Genomic DNA, 19,727 nt, shown 5'->3' on the forward strand with positions numbered 1-19,727 from the left:
TCTTAAATTTTAAAGTTACACGGTATGTAGATATCTGTGTGTGTATCTGCTGTATTTATACTTTTACATCATGTTATTATGAGTGCTGATGGAGCAGCTGCCATGTTAGCACTTCTGATCTGAACTCCATTCAGAAAAGAAGCATTTTAACAGTTGTTTACTTGTCGTCTTGCTGACAAAAGATGAATTCAGACTTTTTACAAATTGGCATTATGATGTAGTTATTTCATCCTTTCCATTCGTTTATTGCAAATAAATCAGAGCAAAATCTGAGTTTATTTTGGGTTCATCCCACTTTAAGGTCTGTGGTTGTTGTCTGGGAAGTGCAGTAAATCAACAGATGTTTGGGGGGAGTTTTGTGTGAGGGGTTAATGCAGTTTATCAGCAAAACTAACAGAGAAGAGTAAATAATGTGTCTCTGAGTGTTTACAGATAAGTGTAGGTGTGACTTGTCAGCAGGAGGACTGAGCTTCAGTAACATCACTGTGCTGAATGTTAAACCTAAACCCAGTCAAACTCCAAGTGACACAAGGTGAAAATTCACTTCGGGTTCGGTGTGAACACACCGTTACAAACCTACCAACGAGATCATTTAACTGTTTTGTGGAAAAACTATATCAGACATGAATTATTATTCAAAATGGAGTACTTTATATACAAGTTAAACTATGTCTGAAAGAGTCTCTCTCTGTCACACACACACACACACACACACACACATACACACACACACACATACACACAAGTTTGCTTAAGTCACTTTTGGGGTATTTACATAGACTTGCATTCATTTCCTGGAGACTTACCTTAAGCCTAACCATAATCACCGACCCAACAGTCAGCCTTTTACCAATTGGAGACACAGCTTTTGTCCCCAATTGGACAAACGATCCCCAGTTAACTGGTCTTCAGTCTGGTTTGTGTCCCTGAAAGTGACTTAAGTCACAATCACACACACACACACACACACACACACACACACACACACACACCACACCACACACACGCACTGAGCCGCTGATCGATCACCGTCAGTCTGTTTGATCAGCTTCAGTCCAGCTGGTTCTGGTTGGTTCTGGTTCCGGGTTGGTTGTTCCGGAACTTTTGTGACTCGGTGTGAAGCTTGAATCCCGGGTTAACAGTTAGCTTAGCTTCGGTTAGCTGCAGGTCACGGGTCATTCCCGGAACAGAGTCTGCTGTCCGGAACACACAGTTAGCTTCCGTTAGCTTAGCTCCGCGGCTGCTAGCAGGTAGTTAGCAGTTAGCAGTTAGCCTCGGCATGCCGGCGATGCTGGACAGAAACCCGGAGGTCCCGGGGAAACGGAGGGGCAGAGCTCCAGCGGGCGGCGGCGGCGGCGGCGGCACCGGCCCTGGACCAGCAGCTCACCCCGGCGGGAAGAGCCTGTCCGGTAATGGAACCAGCACAAACAGCTGCTGGGAAGAAGGAAGTTCAGGCTCAAGCAGCGACGAGGAACATGGTGGGTAGCCTCGGACACTGAAGTACTACTGTGTACCGTGTACACTCCGAGTACTCTGAGTACTGGTACTAAGTACTGTTTTGTGTGTGTGTGTGCACGTGTGCAGGTGGAGGTGGGATGCGGGTCGGACCGCAGTATCAAGCCGTGGTTCCGGACTTTGACCCGGGTAAGAAACTACACACGAAGTGGTAGCCTCGAGCAACCCAAGCTAACTTCACGATAGTGAAACAGACCCGATCCCAGACTGTTCCCAGACCCGGTCCCAGACCCCAGTAAGGCTGTAGGTTAATAACAGTAGAACGGATTCTGGTTCTGTGATTGTAGGTTAATAACAGTAGAACGGACTCTGGTTCTGTGACTGTAGGTTAATAACAGTAGAACGGACTCTGGTTCTAAGACTGTAGGTTAATAACAGTAGAACGGACTCTGGTTCTAAGACTGTAGGTTAATAACAGTAGAACGGACTCTGGTTCTGTGACTGTAGGTTAATAACAGTAGAACGGACTCTGGTTCTGTGACTGTAGGTTAATAACAGTAGAACGGACTCTGGTTCTAAGACTGTAGGTTAATAACAGTAGAACGGACTCTGGTTCTGTGACTGTAGGTTAATAACAGTAGAACGGACTCTGGTTCTAAGACTGTAGGTTAATAACAGTAGAACGGACTCTGGTTCTGTGACTGTAGGTTAATAACAGTAGAACGGACTCTGGTTCTGTGACTGTAGGTTAATAACAGTAGAACGGACTCTGGTTCTAAGACTGTAGGTTAATAATAGTAGAACGGATTCTGGTTCTAAGACTGTAGGTTAATAACAGTAGAACGGACTCTGGTTCTAAGACTGTAGGTTAATAACAGTAGAACGGATTCTGGTTCTAAGACTGTAGGTTAATAACAGTAGAACGGACTCTGGTTCTGTGACTGTAGGTTAATAACAGTAGAACGGACTCTGGTTCTAAGACTGTAGGTTAATAATAGTAGAACGGATTCTGGTTCTAAGACTGTAGGTTAATAACAGTAGAACGGACTCTGGTTCTAAGACTGTAGGTTAATAATAGTAGAACGGATTCTGGTTCTAAGACTGTAGGTTAATAACAGTAGAACGGATTCTGGTTCTGTGACTGTAGGTTAATAATAGTAGAACGGATTCTGGTTCTGTGACTGTAGGTTAATAACAGTAGAACGGACTCTGGTTCTAAGACTGTAGGTTAATAATAGTAGAACGGATTCTGGTTCTAAGACTGTAGGTTAATAACAGTAGAACGGACTCTGGTTCTAAGACTGTAGGTTAATAACAGTAGAACGGACTCTGGTTCTAAGACTGTAGGTTAATAACAGTAGAACGGACTCTGGTTCTGTGACTGTAGGTTAATAACAGTAGAACGGACTCTGGTTCTAAGACTGTAGGTTAATAACAGTAGAACGGATTCTGGTTCTAAGACTGTAGGTTAATAACAGTAGAACGGACTCTGGTTCTAAGACTGTAGGTTAATAACAGTAGAACGGATTCTGGTTCTAAGACTGTAGGTTAATAACAGTAGAACGGACTCTGGTTCTAAGACTGTAGGTTAATAACAGTAGAACGGACTCTGGTTCTAAGACTGTAGGTTAATAACAGTAGAACGGACTCTGGTTCTGTGACTGTAGGTTAATAACAGTAGAACGGACTCTGGTTCTAAGACTGTAGGTTAATAACAGTAGAACGGACTCTGGTTCTGTGACTGTAGGTTAATAACAGTAGAACGGACTCTGGTTCTAAGACTGTAGGTTAATAACAGTAGAACGGCCTCTTGTTCTAAGACTGTAGGTTAATAACAATAGAACGGACTCTGGTTCTGTGACTGTAGGTTAATAACAGTAGAACGGATTCTGGTTCTAAGACTGTAGGTTAATAACAGTAGAACGGACTCTGGTTCTAAGACTGTAGGTTAATAACAGTAGAACGGATTCTGGTTCTAAGACTGTAGGTTAATAACAGTAGAACGGACTCTGGTTCTGTGACTGTAGGTTAATAACAGTAGAACGGACTCTGGTTCTGTGACTGTAGGTTAATAACAGTAGAACGGATTCTGGTTCTAAGACTGTAGGTTAATAACAGTAGAACGGACTCTGGTTCTAAGACTGTAGGTTAATAACAGTAGAACGGATTCTGGTTCTAAGACTGTAGGTTAATAACAGTAGAACGGACTCTGGTTCTGTGACTGTAGGTTAATAACAGTAGAACGGATTCTGGTTCTGTGACTGTAGGTTAATAACAGTAGAACGGACTCTGGTTCTAAGACTGTAGGTTAATAACAGTAGAACGGACTCTGGTTCTGTGACTGTAGGTTAATAACAGTAGAACGGATTCTGGTTCTAAGACTGTAGGTTAATAATAGTAGAACGGATTCTGGTTCTGTGACTGTAGGTTAATAACAGTAGAACGGATTCTGGTTCTGTGACTGTAGGTTAATAACAGTAGAACGGATTCTGGTTCTGTGACTGTAGGTTAATAACAGTAGAACGAACTCTGGTTCTGTGACTGTAGGTTAATAACAGTAGAACGGACTCTGGTTCTAAGACTGTAGGTTAATAACAGTAGAACGGACTCTGGTTCTAAGACTGTAGGTTAATAACAGTAGAACGGATTCTGGTTCTAAGACTGTAGGTTAATAACAGTAGAATGGACTCTGGTTCTGTGACTGTAGGTTAATAACAGTAGAACGGACTCTGGTTCTGTGACTGTAGGGTAATAACAGTAGAACGGACTCTGGTTCTAAGACTGTAGGTTAATAACAGTAGAACGGACTCTGGTTCTAAGACTGTAGGTTAATAACAGTAGAATGTACTCTGGTTCTGTGACTGTAGGTTAATAACAGTAGAACGGACTCTGGTTCTGTGACTGTAGGTTAATAACAGTGGAACGGACTCTGGTTCTGTGACTGTAGGTTAATAACAGTAGAACGGACTCTAGTTCTAAGACTGTAGGTTAATAACAGTAGAACGAACTCTGGTTCTGTGACTGTAGGTTAATGACAGTAGAACGGATTCTGGTTCTAAGACTGTAGGTTTAATAACAGTAGAACGGACTCTGGTTCTGTGACTGTAGGTTAATAACAGTAGAACGGATTCTGGTTCTAAGACTGTAGGTTAATAACAGTAGAACGGATTCTGGTTCTAAGACTGTAGGTTTAATAACAGTAGAACGGATTCTGGTTCTAAGACTGTAGGTTAATAACAGTAGAACGGACTCTGGTTCTGTGACTGTAGGTTAATAACAGTAGAACGGACTCTGGTTCTAAGACTGTAGGTTAATAACAGTAGAACGGACTCTGGTTCTAAGACTGTAGGTTAATAACAGTAGAACGGATTCTGGTTCTGTGACTGTAGGTTAATAACAGTAGAACAAACTCTGGTTCTAAGACTGTAGGTTAATAACAGTAGAACGGACTCTGGTTCTGTGACTGTAGGTTAATAACAGTAGAACGGACTCTGGTTCTATGACTGTAGGTTAATAACAGTAGAACGGATTCTGGTTCTAAGACTGTAGGTTAATAACAGTAGAACGGATTCTGGTTCTAAGACTGTAGGTTAATAACAGTAGAACGGATTCTGGTTCTGTGACTGTAGGTTAATAACAGTAGAAGGGATTCTGGTTCTGTGACTGTAGGTTAATAACAGTAGAACGGATTCTGGTTCTAAGACTGTAGGTTAATAACAGTAGAACGGATTCTGGTTCTGTGACTGTAGGTTAATAACAGTAGAACGGACTCTGGTTCTAAGACTGTAGGTTAATAACAGTAGAACAAACTCTGGTTCTGTGACTGTAGGTTAATAACAGTAGAACAAACTCTGGTTCTGTGACTGTAGGTTAATAACAGTAGAACGGACTCTGGTTCTGTGACTGTAGGTTAATAACAGTAGAACGGATTCTGGTTCTAAGACTGTAGGTTAATAACAGGAGAACGGATTCTGGTTCTGTGACTGTAGGTTAATAACAGTAGAACGGATTCTGGTTCTAAGACTGTAGGTTAATAACAGTAGAACGGATTCTGGTTCTGTGACTGTAGGTTAATAACAGTAGAACGGATTCTGGTTCTAAGACTGTAGGTTAATAACAGTAGAACATACTCTGGTTCTAAGACTGTAGGTTAATAACAGTAGAACGGACTCTGGTTCTGTGACTGTAGGTTAATAACAGTAGAACGGACTCTGGTTCTAAGACTGTAGGTTAATAACAGTAGAACGGATTCTGGTTCTAAGACTGTAGGTTAATAACAGTAGAACGAACTCTGGTTCTAAGACTGTAGGTTAATAACAGTAGAACGGATTCTGGTTCTGTGACTGTAGGTTAATAACAGTAGAACGGACTCTGGTTCTGTGACTGTAGGTTAATAACAGTAGAACGGATTCTGGTTCTGTGACTGTAGGTTAATAACAGTAGAACGGATTCTGGTTCTAAGACTGTAGGTTAATAACAGTAGAACGAACTCTGGTTCTAAGACTGTAGGTTAATAACAGTAGAACGGATTCTGGTTCTAAGACTGTAGGTTAATAACAGTAGAACGAACTCTGGTTCTTTGACTGTAGGTTAATAACAGTAGAACGGACTCTGGTTCTGTGACTGTAGGTTAATAACAGTAGAACGAACTCTGGTTCTAAGACTGTAGGTTAATAACAGTAGAACGGACTCTAGTTCTAAGACTGTAGGTTAATAACAGTAGAACGGACTCTGGTTCTAAGACTGTAGGTTAATAACAGTAGAACAAACTCTGGTTCTGTGACTGTAGGTTAATAACAGTAGAACGGACTCTGGTTCTAAGACTGTAAGTTAATAACAGTAGAACAAACTCTGGTTCTGTGACTGTAGGTTAATAACAGTAGAACGGACTCTGGTTCTGTGACTGTAGGTTAATAACAGTAGAACGGACTCTGGTTCTAAGACTGTAGGTTAATAACAGTAGAACGGACTCTCGTTCTAAGACTGTAGGTTAATAACAGTAGAACAAACTCTGGTTCTGTGACTGTAGGTTAATAACAGTAGAACGGACTCTGGTTCTAAGACTGTAGGTTAATAACAGTAGAACGGATTCTGGTTCTGTGACTGTAGGTTAACAACAGTAGAACGGACTCTGGTTCTGTGACTGTAGGTTAATAACAGTAGAACGGACTCTGGTTCTAAGGCTGTAGGTTAATAACAGTAGAACGGATTCTGGTTCTGTGACTGTAGGTTAATAACAGTAGAACGAACTCTGATTCTGTGACTGTAGGTTAATAACAGTAGAACGGATTCTGGTTCTAAGACTGTAGGTTAATAACAGTAGAACGGACTCTGGTTCTGTGACTGTAGGTTAATAACAGTAGAACGAACTCTGGTTCTGTGACTGTAGGTTAATAACAGTAGAACGAACTCTGGTTCTGTGACTGTAGGTTAATAACAGTAGAACGAGCTCTGGTTCTGTGACTGTAGGTTAATAACAGTAGAACGAACTCTGGTTCTAAGACTGTAGGTTAATAACAGTAGAACGGACTCTGGTTCTAAGACTGTAGGTTAATAACAGTAGAACGGACTCTGGTTCTTAGACTGTAAGTTAATAACAGTAGAACAAACTCTGGTTCTGTGACTGTAGGTTAGTAACAGTAGAACGGACTCTGGTTCTGTGACTGTAGGTTAATAACAGTAGAACGGACTCTGGTTCTGTGACTGTAGGTTAATAACAGTAGAACGGATTCTGGTTCTAAGACTGTAGGTTAATAATAGTAGAACGGATTCTGGTTCTGTGACTGTAGGTTAATAACAGTAGAACGGACTCTGGTTCTAAGACTGTAGGTTAATAACAGTAGAACGGATTCTGGTTCTAAGACTGTAGGTTAATAACAGTAGAACGGATTCTGGTTCTAAGACTGTAGGTTAATAACAGTAGAACGGATTCTGGTTCTGTGACTGTAGGTTAATAACAGTAGAACGGATTCTGGTTCTGTGACTGTAGGTTAATAACAGTAGAAGGGATTCTGGTTCTGTGACTGTAGGTTAATAACAGTAGAACGGATTCTGGTTCTAAGACTGTAGGTTAATAACAGTAGAACGGATTCTGGTTCTGTGACTGTAGGTTAATAACAGTAGAACGGACTCTGGTTCTAAGACTGTAGGTTAATAACAGTAGAACAAACTCTGGTTCTGTGACTGTAGGTTAATAACAGTAGAACAAACTCTGGTTCTGTGACTGTAGGTTAATAACAGTAGAACGGATTCTGGTTCTAAGACTGTAGGTTAATAACAGTAGAACGGATTCTGGTTCTAAGACTGTAGGTGTAATAACAGTAGAACGGATTCTGGTTCTAAGACTGTAGGTTAATAACAGTAGAACGGACTCTGGTTCTGTGACTGTAGGTTAATAACAGTAGAACGGATTCTGGTTCTGTGACTGTAGGTTAATAACAGTAGAACGAACTCTGATTCTGTGACTGTAGGTTAATAACAGTAGAACGGATTCTGGTTCTAAGACTGTAGGTTAATAACAGTAGAACGGACTCTGGTTCTGTGACTGTAGGTTAATAACAGTAGAACGAACTCTGGTTCTGTGACTGTAGGTTAATAACAGTAGAACGAACTCTGGTTCTGTGACTGTAGGTTAATAACAGTAGAACGAGCTCTGGTTCTGTGACTGTAGGTTAATAACAGTAGAACGAACTCTGGTTCTAAGACTGTAGGTTAATAACAGTAGAACGGACTCTGGTTCTAAGACTGTAGGTTAATAACAGTAGAACGGACTCTGGTTCTTAGACTGTAAGTTAATAACAGTAGAACAAACTCTGGTTCTGTGACTGTAGGTTAGTAACAGTAGAACGGACTCTGGTTCTGTGACTGTAGGTTAATAACAGTAGAACGGACTCTGGTTCTGTGACTGTAGGTTAATAACAGTAGAACGGATTCTGGTTCTAAGACTGTAGGTTAATAATAGTAGAACGGATTCTGGTTCTGTGACTGTAGGTTAATAACAGTAGAACGGACTCTGGTTCTAAGACTGTAGGTTAATAACAGTAGAACGGATTCTGGTTCTAAGACTGTAGGTTAATAACAGTAGAACGGATTCTGGTTCTAAGACTGTAGGTTAATAACAGTAGAACGGATTCTGGTTCTGTGACTGTAGGTTAATAACAGTAGAACGGATTCTGGTTCTGTGACTGTAGGTTAATAACAGTAGAAGGGATTCTGGTTCTGTGACTGTAGGTTAATAACAGTAGAACGGATTCTGGTTCTAAGACTGTAGGTTAATAACAGTAGAACGGATTCTGGTTCTGTGACTGTAGGTTAATAACAGTAGAACGGACTCTGGTTCTAAGACTGTAGGTTAATAACAGTAGAACAAACTCTGGTTCTGTGACTGTAGGTTAATAACAGTAGAACGAACTCTGGTTCTGTGACTGTAGGTTAATAACAGTAGAACGGATTCTGGTTCTAAGACTGTAGGTTAATAACAGTAGAACGGATTCTGGTTCTAAGACTGTAGGTGTAATAACAGTAGAACGGATTCTGGTTCTAAGACTGTAGGTTAATAACAGTAGAACGGACTCTGGTTCTGTGACTGTAGGTTAATAACAGTAGAACGGACTCTGGTTCTAAGACTGTAGGTTAATAACAGTAGAACGGACTCTGGTTCTAAGACTGTAGGTTAATAACAGTAGAACGGACTCTGGTTCTGTGACTGTAGGTTAATAACAGTAGAACGGACTCTGGTTCTATGACTGTAGGTTAATAACAGTAGAACGGATTCTGGTTCTGTGACTGTAGGTTAATAACAGTAGAACAAACTCTGGTTCTAAGACTGTAGGTTAATAACAGTAGAACGGACTCTGGTTCTGTGACTGTAGGTTAATAACAGTAGAACGGACTCTGGTTCTATGACTGTAGGTTAATAACAGTAGAACGGATTCTGGTTCTAAGACTGTAGGTTAATAACAGTAGAACGGATTCTGGTTCTAAGACTGTAGGTTAATAACAGTAGAACGGATTCTGGTTCTGTGACTGTAGGTTAATAACAGTAGAAGGGATTCTGGTTCTGTGACTGTAGGTTAATAACAGTAGAACGGATTCTGGTTCTAAGACTGTAGGTTAATAACAGTAGAACGGATTCTGGTTCTGTGACTGTAGGTTAATAACAGTAGAACGGACTCTGGTTCTAAGACTGTAGGTTAATAACAGTAGAACAAACTCTGGTTCTGTGACTGTAGGTTAATAACAGTAGAACAAACTCTGGTTCTGTGACTGTAGGTTAATAACAGTAGAACGGACTCTGGTTCTGTGACTGTAGGTTAATAACAGTAGAACGGATTCTGGTTCTAAGACTGTAGGTTAATAACAGGAGAACAAACTCTGGTTCTGTGACTGTAGGTTAATAACAGTAGAACGGACTCTGGTTCTAAGACTGTAGGTTAATAACAGTAGAACGGACTCTGGTTCTGTGACTGTAGGTTAATAACAGTAGAACGGACTCTGGTTCTGTGACTGTAGGTTAATAACAGTAGAACAAACTCTGGTTCTGTGACTGTAGGTTAATAACAGTAGAACAAACTCTGGTTCTAAGACTGTAGGTTAATAACAGTAGAACGGATTCTGGTTCTAAGACTGTAGGTTAATAATAGTAGAACAAACTCTGGTTCTGTGACTGTAGGTTAATAACAGTAGAACAAACTCTGGTTCTGTGACTGTAGGTTAATAACAGTAGAACAAACTCTGGTTCTAAGACTGTAGGTTAATAACAGTAGAACGGACTCTGGTTCTAAGACTGTAGGTTAATAACAGTAGAACGGACTCTGGTTCTAAGACTGTAGGTTAATAATAGTAGAACAAACTCTGGTTCTGTGACTGTAGGTTAATAACAGTCGAACGGATTCTGGTTCTGTGACTGTAGGTTAATAACAGTAGAACGGACTCTGGTTCTGTGACTGTAGGTTAATAACAGTAGAACGAACTCTGGTTCTGTGACTGTAGGTTAATAACAGTAGAACGGACTCTGGTTCTGTGACTGTAGGTTAATAACAGTAGAACGGATTCTGGTTCTGTGACTGTAGGTTAATAACAGTAGAACGAACTCTGGTTCTGTGACTGTAGGTTAATAACAGTAGAACGGATTCTGGTTCTGTGACTGTAGGTTAATAACAGTAGAACGGACTCTGGTTCTGTGACTGTAGGTTAATAACAGTAGAACGGATTCTGGTTCTAAGACTGTAGGTTAATAACAGTGGAACGAACTCTGGTTCTTTGACTGTAGGTTAATAACAGTAGAACGAACTCTGGTTCTGTGACTGTAGGTTAATAACAGTAGAACGAACTCTGGTTCTGTGACTGTAGGTTAATAACAGTAGAACGAGCTCTGGTTCTGTGACTGTAGGTTAATAACAGTAGAACGAACTCTGGTTCTAAGACTGTAGGTTAATAACAGTAGAACGGACTCTGGTTCTAAGACTGTAGGTTAATAACAGTAGAACGGACTCTGGTTCTTAGACTGTAAGTTAATAACAGTAGAACAAACTCTGGTTCTGTGACTGTAGGTTAGTAACAGTAGAACGGACTCTGGTTCTGTGACTGTAGGTTAATAACAGTAGAACGGACTCTGGTTCTGTGACTGTAGGTTAATAACAGTAGAACGGATTCTGGTTCTAAGACTGTAGGTTAATAATAGTAGAACGGATTCTGGTTCTGTGACTGTAGGTTAATAACAGTAGAACGGACTCTGGTTCTAAGACTGTAGGTTAATAACAGTAGAACGGATTCTGGTTCTAAGACTGTAGGTTAATAACAGTAGAACGGATTCTGGTTCTAAGACTGTAGGTTAATAACAGTAGAACGGATTCTGGTTCTGTGACTGTAGGTTAATAACAGTAGAACGGATTCTGGTTCTGTGACTGTAGGTTAATAACAGTAGAAGGGATTCTGGTTCTGTGACTGTAGGTTAATAACAGTAGAACGGATTCTGGTTCTAAGACTGTAGGTTAATAACAGTAGAACGGATTCTGGTTCTGTGACTGTAGGTTAATAACAGTAGAACGGACTCTGGTTCTAAGACTGTAGGTTAATAACAGTAGAACAAACTCTGGTTCTGTGACTGTAGGTTAATAACAGTAGAACAAACTCTGGTTCTGTGACTGTAGGTTAATAACAGTAGAACGGATTCTGGTTCTAAGACTGTAGGTTAATAACAGTAGAACGGATTCTGGTTCTAAGACTGTAGGTGTAATAACAGTAGAACGGATTCTGGTTCTAAGACTGTAGGTTAATAACAGTAGAACGGACTCTGGTTCTGTGACTGTAGGTTAATAACAGTAGAACGGACTCTGGTTCTAAGACTGTAGGTTAATAACAGTAGAACGGACTCTGGTTCTAAGACTGTAGGTTAATAACAGTAGAACGGACTCTGGTTCTGTGACTGTAGGTTAATAACAGTAGAACGGACTCTGGTTCTATGACTGTAGGTTAATAACAGTAGAACGGATTCTGGTTCTAAGACTGTAGGTTAATAACAGTAGAACGGATTCTGGTTCTGTGACTGTAGGTTAATAACAGTAGAACAAACTCTGGTTCTAAGACTGTAGGTTAATAACAGTAGAACGGACTCTGGTTCTGTGACTGTAGGTTAATAACAGTAGAACGGACTCTGGTTCTATGACTGTAGGTTAATAACAGTAGAACGGATTCTGGTTCTAAGACTGTAGGTTAATAACAGTAGAACGGATTCTGGTTCTAAGACTGTAGGTTAATAACAGTAGAACGGATTCTGGTTCTGTGACTGTAGGTTAATAACAGTAGAAGGGATTCTGGTTCTGTGACTGTAGGTTAATAACAGTAGAACGGATTCTGGTTCTAAGACTGTAGGTTAATAACAGTAGAACGGATTCTGGTTCTGTGACTGTAGGTTAATAACAGTAGAACGGACTCTGGTTCTAAGACTGTAGGTTAATAACAGTAGAACAAACTCTGGTTCTGTGACTGTAGGTTAATAACAGTAGAACAAACTCTGGTTCTGTGACTGTAGGTTAATAACAGTAGAACGGACTCTGGTTCTGTGACTGTAGGTTAATAACAGTAGAACGGATTCTGGTTCTAAGACTGTAGGTTAATAACAGGAGAACAAACTCTGGTTCTGTGACTGTAGGTTAATAACAGTAGAACGGACTCTGGTTCTAAGACTGTAGGTTAATAACAGTAGAACGGACTCTGGTTCTGTGACTGTAGGTTAATAACAGTAGAACGGACTCTGGTTCTGTGACTGTAGGTTAATAACAGTAGAACAAACTCTGGTTCTGTGACTGTAGGTTAATAACAGTAGAACAAACTCTGGTTCTAAGACTGTAGGTTAATAACAGTAGAACGGATTCTGGTTCTAAGACTGTAGGTTAATAATAGTAGAACAAACTCTGGTTCTGTGACTGTAGGTTAATAACAGTAGAACAAACTCTGGTTCTGTGACTGTAGGTTAATAACAGTAGAACAAACTCTGGTTCTAAGACTGTAGGTTAATAACAGTAGAACGGACTCTGGTTCTAAGACTGTAGGTTAATAACAGTAGAACGGACTCTGGTTCTAAGACTGTAGGTTAATAATAGTAGAACAAACTCTGGTTCTGTGACTGTAGGTTAATAACAGTCGAACGGATTCTGGTTCTGTGACTGTAGGTTAATAACAGTAGAACGGACTCTGGTTCTGTGACTGTAGGTTAATAACAGTAGAACGAACTCTGGTTCTGTGACTGTAGGTTAATAACAGTAGAACGGACTCTGGTTCTGTGACTGTAGGTTAATAACAGTAGAACGGATTCTGGTTCTGTGACTGTAGGTTAATAACAGTAGAACGAACTCTGGTTCTGTGACTGTAGGTTAATAACAGTAGAACGGATTCTGGTTCTGTGACTGTAGGTTAATAACAGTAGAACGGACTCTGGTTCTGTGACTGTAGGTTAATAACAGTAGAACGGATTCTGGTTCTAAGACTGTAGGTTAATAACAGTGGAACGAACTCTGGTTCTTTGACTGTAGGTTAATAACAGTAGAACGGACTCTGGTTCTGTGACTGTAGGTTAATAACAGTAGAACGAACTCTGGTTCTAAGACTGTAGGTTAATAACAATAGAACGGACTCTGGTTCTAAGACTGTAGGTTAATAACAGTAGAACAAACTCTGGTTCTGTGACTGTAGGTTAATAACAGTAGAACGGACTCTGGTTCTAAGACTGTAGGTTAATAACAGTAGAACAAACTCTGGTTCTAAGACTGTAGGTTAAAAACAGTAGAACGGATTCTGGTTCTAAGACTGTAGGTTAATAACAGTAGAACGGATTCTGGTTCTGTGACTGTAGGTTAATAACAGTAGAACGGATTCTGGTTCTGTGACTGTAGGTTAATAACAGTAGAACGAACTCTGGTTCTGTGACTGTAGGTTAATAACAGTAGAACGGACTCTGGTTCTAAGGCTGTAGGTTAATAACAGTAGAACGGATTCTGGTTCTGTGACTGTAGGTTAATAACAGTAGAACGAACTCTGATTCTGTGACTGTAGGTTAATAACAGTAGAACGGATTCTGGTTCTAAGACTGTAGGTTAATAACAGTAGAACGGACTCTGGTTCTGTGACTGTAGGTTAATAACAGTAGAACGAACTCTGGTTCTGTGACTGTAGGTTAATAACAGTAGAACGAACTCTGGTTCTGTGACTGTAGGTTAATAACAGTAGAACGGACTCTGGTTCTGTGACTGTAGGTTAATAACAGTAGAACGGATTCTGGTTCTAAGACTGTAGGTTAATAACAGTAGAACGGATTCTGGTTCTAAGACTGTAGGTTAATAACAGTAGAACGGATTCTGGTTCTAAGACTGTAGGTTAATAACAGTAGAACGGATTCTGGTTCTAAGACTGTAGGTTAATAACAGTAGAACGGATTCTGGTTCTGTGACTGTAGGTTAATAACAGTAGAACGGATTCTGGTTCTGTGACTGTAGGTTAATAACAGTAGAACGAACTCTGGTTCTGTGACTGTAGGTTAATAACAGTAGAACGGACTCTGGTTCTAAGACTGTAGGTTAATAACAGTAGAACGGACTCTGGTTCTAAGACTGTAGGTTAATAATAGTAGAACAAACTCTGGTTCTGTGACTGTAGATTAATAACAGTAGAACGGATTCTGGTTCTAAGACTGTAGGTTAATAACAGTAGAACGGACTCTGGTTCTGTGACTGTAGGTTAATAACAGTAGAACGAACTCTGGTTCTGTGACTGTAGGTTAATAACAGTAGAACGGACTCTGGTTCTGTGACTGTAGGTTAATAACAGTAGAACGGATTCTGGTTCTGTGACTGTAGGTTAATAACAGTAGAACGGATTCTGGTTCTAAGACTGTAGGTTAATAACAGTAGAACGGACTCTGGTTCTGTGACTGTAGGTTAATAACAGTAGAACGGATTCTTGTTCTAAGACTGTAGGTTAATAACAGTAGAACGGACTCTGGTTCTAAGACTGTAGGTTAATAATAGTAGAACAAACTCTGGTTCTGTGACTGTAGGTTAATAACAGTAGAACGGATTCTGGTTCTGTGACTGTAGGTTAATAACAGTAGAACGGATTCTGGTTCTGTGACTGTAGGTTAATAACAGTAGAACGGACTCTGGTTCTGTGACTGTAGGTTAATAACAGTAGAACGAACTCTGGTTCTGTGACTGTAGGTTAATAACAGTAGAACGGATTCTGGTTCTAAGACTGTAGGTTAATAACAGTAGAACGGATTCTGGTTCTGTGACTGTAGGTTAATAACAGTAGAACGAACTCTGATTCTGTGACTGTAGGTTAATAACAGTAGAACGGACTCTGGTTCTAAGGCTGTAGGTTAATAACAGTAGAACGGATTCTGGTTCTAAGACTGTAGGTTAATAACAGTAGAACGGATTCTGGTTCTAAGACTGTAGGTTAATAACAGTAGAACGGATTCTGGTTCTAAGACTGTAGGTTAATAACAGTAGAACGGATTCTGGTTCTAAGACTGTAGGTTAATAACAGTAGAACGGACTCTGGTTCTGTGACTGTAGGTTAATAACAGTAGAACGGATTCTGTCTCTGTGACTGTAGGTTAATAACAGTAGAACGGATTCTGGTTCTAAGACTGTAGGTTAATAACAGTAGAACGGATTCTGGTTCTAAGACTGTAGGTTAATAACAGTAGAACGGATTCTGGTTCTGTGACTGTAGGTTAATAACAGTAGAACGGACTCTGGTTCTGTGACTGTAGGTTAATAACAGTAGAACGGATTCTGGTTCTGTGACTGTAGGTTAATAACAGTAGAACGAACTCTGGTTCTGTGACTGTAGGTTAATAACAGTAGAACGAACTCTGGTTCTGTGACTGTAGGTTAATAACAGTAGAACAGACTCTGGTTCTGTGACTGTAGGTTAATAACAGTAGAACGGATTCTGGTTCTAAGACTGTAGGTTAATAACAGTAGAACGGATTCTGGTTCTAAGACTGTAGGTTAATAACAGTAGAACGGATTCTGGTTCTGTGACTGTAGGTTAATAACAGTAGAACGGATTCTGGTTCTAAGACTGTAGGTTAATAACAGTAGAACATACTCTGGTTCTAAGACTGTAGGTTAATAACAGTAGAACGGATTCTGGTTCTGTGACTGTAGGTTAATAACAGTAGAACGAACTCTGGTTCTAAGACTGTAGGTTAATAACAGTAGAACGGACTCTGGTTCTGTGACTGTAGGTTAATAACAGTAGAACGGACTCTGGTTCTAAGACTGTAGGTTAATAACAGTAGAACGGACTCTGGTTCTGTGACTGTAGGTTAATAACAGTGGAACGAACTCTGGTTCTTTGACTGTAGGTTAATAACAGTAGAACGGACTCTGGTTCTGTGACTGTAGGTTAATAGTAGAACGAACTCTGGTTCTAAGACTGTAGGTTAATAACAGTAGAACGGACTCTGGTTCTAAGACTGTAGGTTAATAACAGTAGAACGGACTCTGGTTCTAAGACTGTAGGTTAATAACAGTAGAACAAACTCTGGTTCTGTGACTGTAGGTTAATAACAGTAGAACGGACTCTGGTTCTGTGACTGTAGGTTAATAACAGTAGAACGGATTCTGGTTCTGTGACTGTAGGTTAATAACAGTAGAACGAACTCTGGTTCTGTGACTGTAGGTTAATAACAGTAGAACGGACTCTGGTTCTAAGGCTGTAGGTTAATAACAGTAGAACGGATTCTGGTTCTGTGACTGTAGGTTAATAACAGTAGAACGAACTCTGATTCTGTGACTGTAGGTTAATAACAGTAGAACGGATTCTGGTTCTAAGACTGTAGGTTAATAACAGTAGAACGGACTCTGGTTCTGTGACTGTAGGTTAATAACAGTAGAACGAACTCTGGTTCTGTGACTGTAGGTTAATAACAGTAGAACGAACTCTGGTTCTGTGACTGTAGGTTAATAACAGTAGAACGGACTCTGGTTCTGTGACTGTAGGTTAATAACAGTAGAACGGATTCTGGTTCTAAGACTGTAGGTTAATAACAGTAGAACGGATTCTGGTTCTAAGACTGTAGGTTAATAACAGTAGAACAGATTCTGGTTCTGTGACTGTAGGTTAATAACAGTAGAACGGATTCTGGTTCTGTGACTGTAGGTTAATAACAGTAGAACGAACTCTGGTTCTGTGACTGTAGGTTAATAACAGTAGAACGGACTCTGGTTCTAAGACTGTAGGTTAATAACAGTAGAACGGACTCTGGTTCTAAGACTGTAGGTTAATAATAGTAGAACAAACTCTGGTTCTGTGACTGTAGGTTAATAACAGTAGAACGGATTCTGGTTCTAAGACTGTAGGTTAATAACAGTAGAACGGACTCTGGTTCTGTGACTGTAGGTTAATAACAGTAGAACGAACTCTGGTTCTGTGACTGTAGGTTAATAACAGTAGAACGGACTCTGGTTCTGTGACTGTAGGTTAATAACAGTAGAACGGATTCTGGTTCTGTGACTGTAGGTTAATAACAGTAGAACGGATTCTGGTTCTAAGACTGTAGGTTAATAACAGTAGAACGGACTCTGGTTCTCTGACTGTAGGTTAATAACAGTAGAACGGATTCTTGTTCTAAGACTGTAGGTTAATAACAGTAGAACGGACTCTGGTTCTAAGACTGTAGGTTAATAATAGTAGAACAAACTCTGGTTCTGTGACTGTAGGTTAATAACAGTAGAACGGATTCTGGTTCTGTGACTGTAGGTTAATAACAGTAGAACGGATTCTGGTTCTGTGACTGTAGGTTAATAACAGTAGAACGGACTCTGGTTCTGTGACTGTAGGTTAATAACAGTAGAACGAACTCTGGTTCTGTGACTGTAGGTTAATAACAGTAGAACGGATTCTGGTTCTAAGACTGTAGGTTAATAACAGTAGAACGGATTCTGGTTCTGTGACTGTAGGTTAATAACAGTAGAACGAACTCTGATTCTGTGACTGTAGGTTAATAACAGTAGAACGGACTCTGGTTCTAAGGCTGTAGGTTAATAACAGTAGAACGGATTCTGGTTCTAAGACTGTAGGTTAATAACAGTAGAACGGATTCTGGTTCTAAGACTGTAGGTTAATAACAGTAGAACGGACTCTGGTTCTAAGACTGTAGGTTAATAACAGTAGAACGGATTCTGGTTCTAAGACTGTAGGTTAATAACAGTAGAACGGACTCTGGTTCTGTGACTGTAGGTTAATAACAGTAGAACGGATTCTGTCTCTGTGACTGTAGGTTAATAACAGTAGAACGGATTCTGGTTCTAAGACTGTAGGTTAATAACAGTAGAACGGATTCTGGTTCTAAGACTGTAGGTTAATAACAGTAGAACGGATTCTGGTTCTGTGACTGTAGGTTAATAACAGTAGAACGGACTCTGGTTCTGTGACTGTAGGTTAATAACAGTAGAACGGACTCTGGTTCTGTGACTGTAGGTTAATAACAGTAGAACGGATTCTGGTTCTAAGACTGTAGGTTAATAACAGTAGAACGGACTCTGGTTCTGTGACTGTAGGTTAATAACAGTAGAACGAACTCTGGTTCTGTGACTGTAGGTTAATAACAGTAGAACGAACTCTGGTTCTGTGACTGTAGGTTAATAACAGTAGAACGGACTCTGGTTCTGTGACTGTAGGTTAATAACAGTAGAACGGATTCTGGTTCTAAGACTGTAGGTTAATAACAGTAGAACGGATTCTGGTTCTAAGACTGTAGGTTAATAACAGTAGAACGGATTCTGGTTCTGTGACTGTAGGTTAATAACAGTAGAACGGATTCTGGTTCTGTGACTGTAGGTTAATAACAGTAGAACGAACTCTGGTTCTGTGACTGTAGGTTAATAACAGTAGAACGGACTCTGGTTCTAAGACTGTAGGTTAATAACAGTAGAACGGACTCTGGTTCTGTGACTGTAGGTTAATAATAGTAGAACAAACTCTGGTTCTGTGACTGTAGGTTAATAACAGTAGAACGGATTCTGGTTCTAAGACTGTAGGTTAATAACAGTAGAACGGACTCTGGTTCTGTGACTGTAGGTTAATAACAGTAGAACGAACTCTGGTTCTGTGACTGTAGGTTAATAACAGTAGAACGGACTCTGGTTCTGTGACTGTAGGTTAATAACAGTAGAACGGATTCTGGTTCTGTGACGGTAGGTTAATAACAGTCGAACGAACTCTGGTTCTGTGACTGTAGGTTAATAACAGTAGAACGGATTCTGGTTCTGTGACTGTATGTTAATAACAGTAGAACGGACTCTGGTTCTGTGACTGTAGGTTAATAACAGTAGAACGGATTCTGGTTCTAAGACTGTAGGTTAATAACAGTAGAACGGATTCTGGTTCTGTGACTGTAGGTTAATAACAGTAGAACGGATTCTGGTTCTAAGACTGTAGGTTAATAACAGTAGAACATACTCTGGTTCTAAGACTGTAGGTTAATAACAGTAGAACGGACTCTGGTTCTGTGACTGTAGGTTAATAACAGTAGAACGGATTCTGGTTCTAAGACTGTAGGTTAGTAACAGTAGAACGAACTCTGGTTCTAAGACTGTAGGTTAATAACAGTAGAACGGATTCTGGTTCTAAGACTGTAGGTTAATAACAGTAGAACGAACTCTGGTTCTAAGACTGTAGGTTAATAACAGTAGAACGGATTCTGGTTCTGTGACTGTAGGTTAATAACAGTAGAACGAACTCTGGTTCTGTGACTGTAGGTT

General features: G+C 40.1%; 1 protein-coding gene across 1 annotated transcript in view; it reads left to right on the forward strand.

Moving 5' to 3' along the window:
• The window catches only part of rcor1 (REST corepressor 1), a 49,360-nt gene continuing 29,633 nt past the window's right edge, over positions 1–19,727 (forward strand). The window contains exons 1-2 of the mRNA XM_042389469.1: positions 1–1,478; positions 1,585–1,644. Coding sequence (XP_042245403.1) covers positions 1,280–1,478; positions 1,585–1,644 — 259 coding nt within the window. The 5' untranslated portion in view covers positions 1–1,279. The remainder of the gene's footprint in view (positions 1,479–1,584; positions 1,645–19,727) is intronic.

The sequence above is a fragment of the Thunnus maccoyii genome, chromosome 16, assembly GCF_910596095.1.
Source record: "Thunnus maccoyii chromosome 16, fThuMac1.1, whole genome shotgun sequence".
NCBI classification, from domain to species: Eukaryota; Metazoa; Chordata; class Actinopteri; order Scombriformes; family Scombridae; genus Thunnus; species Thunnus maccoyii.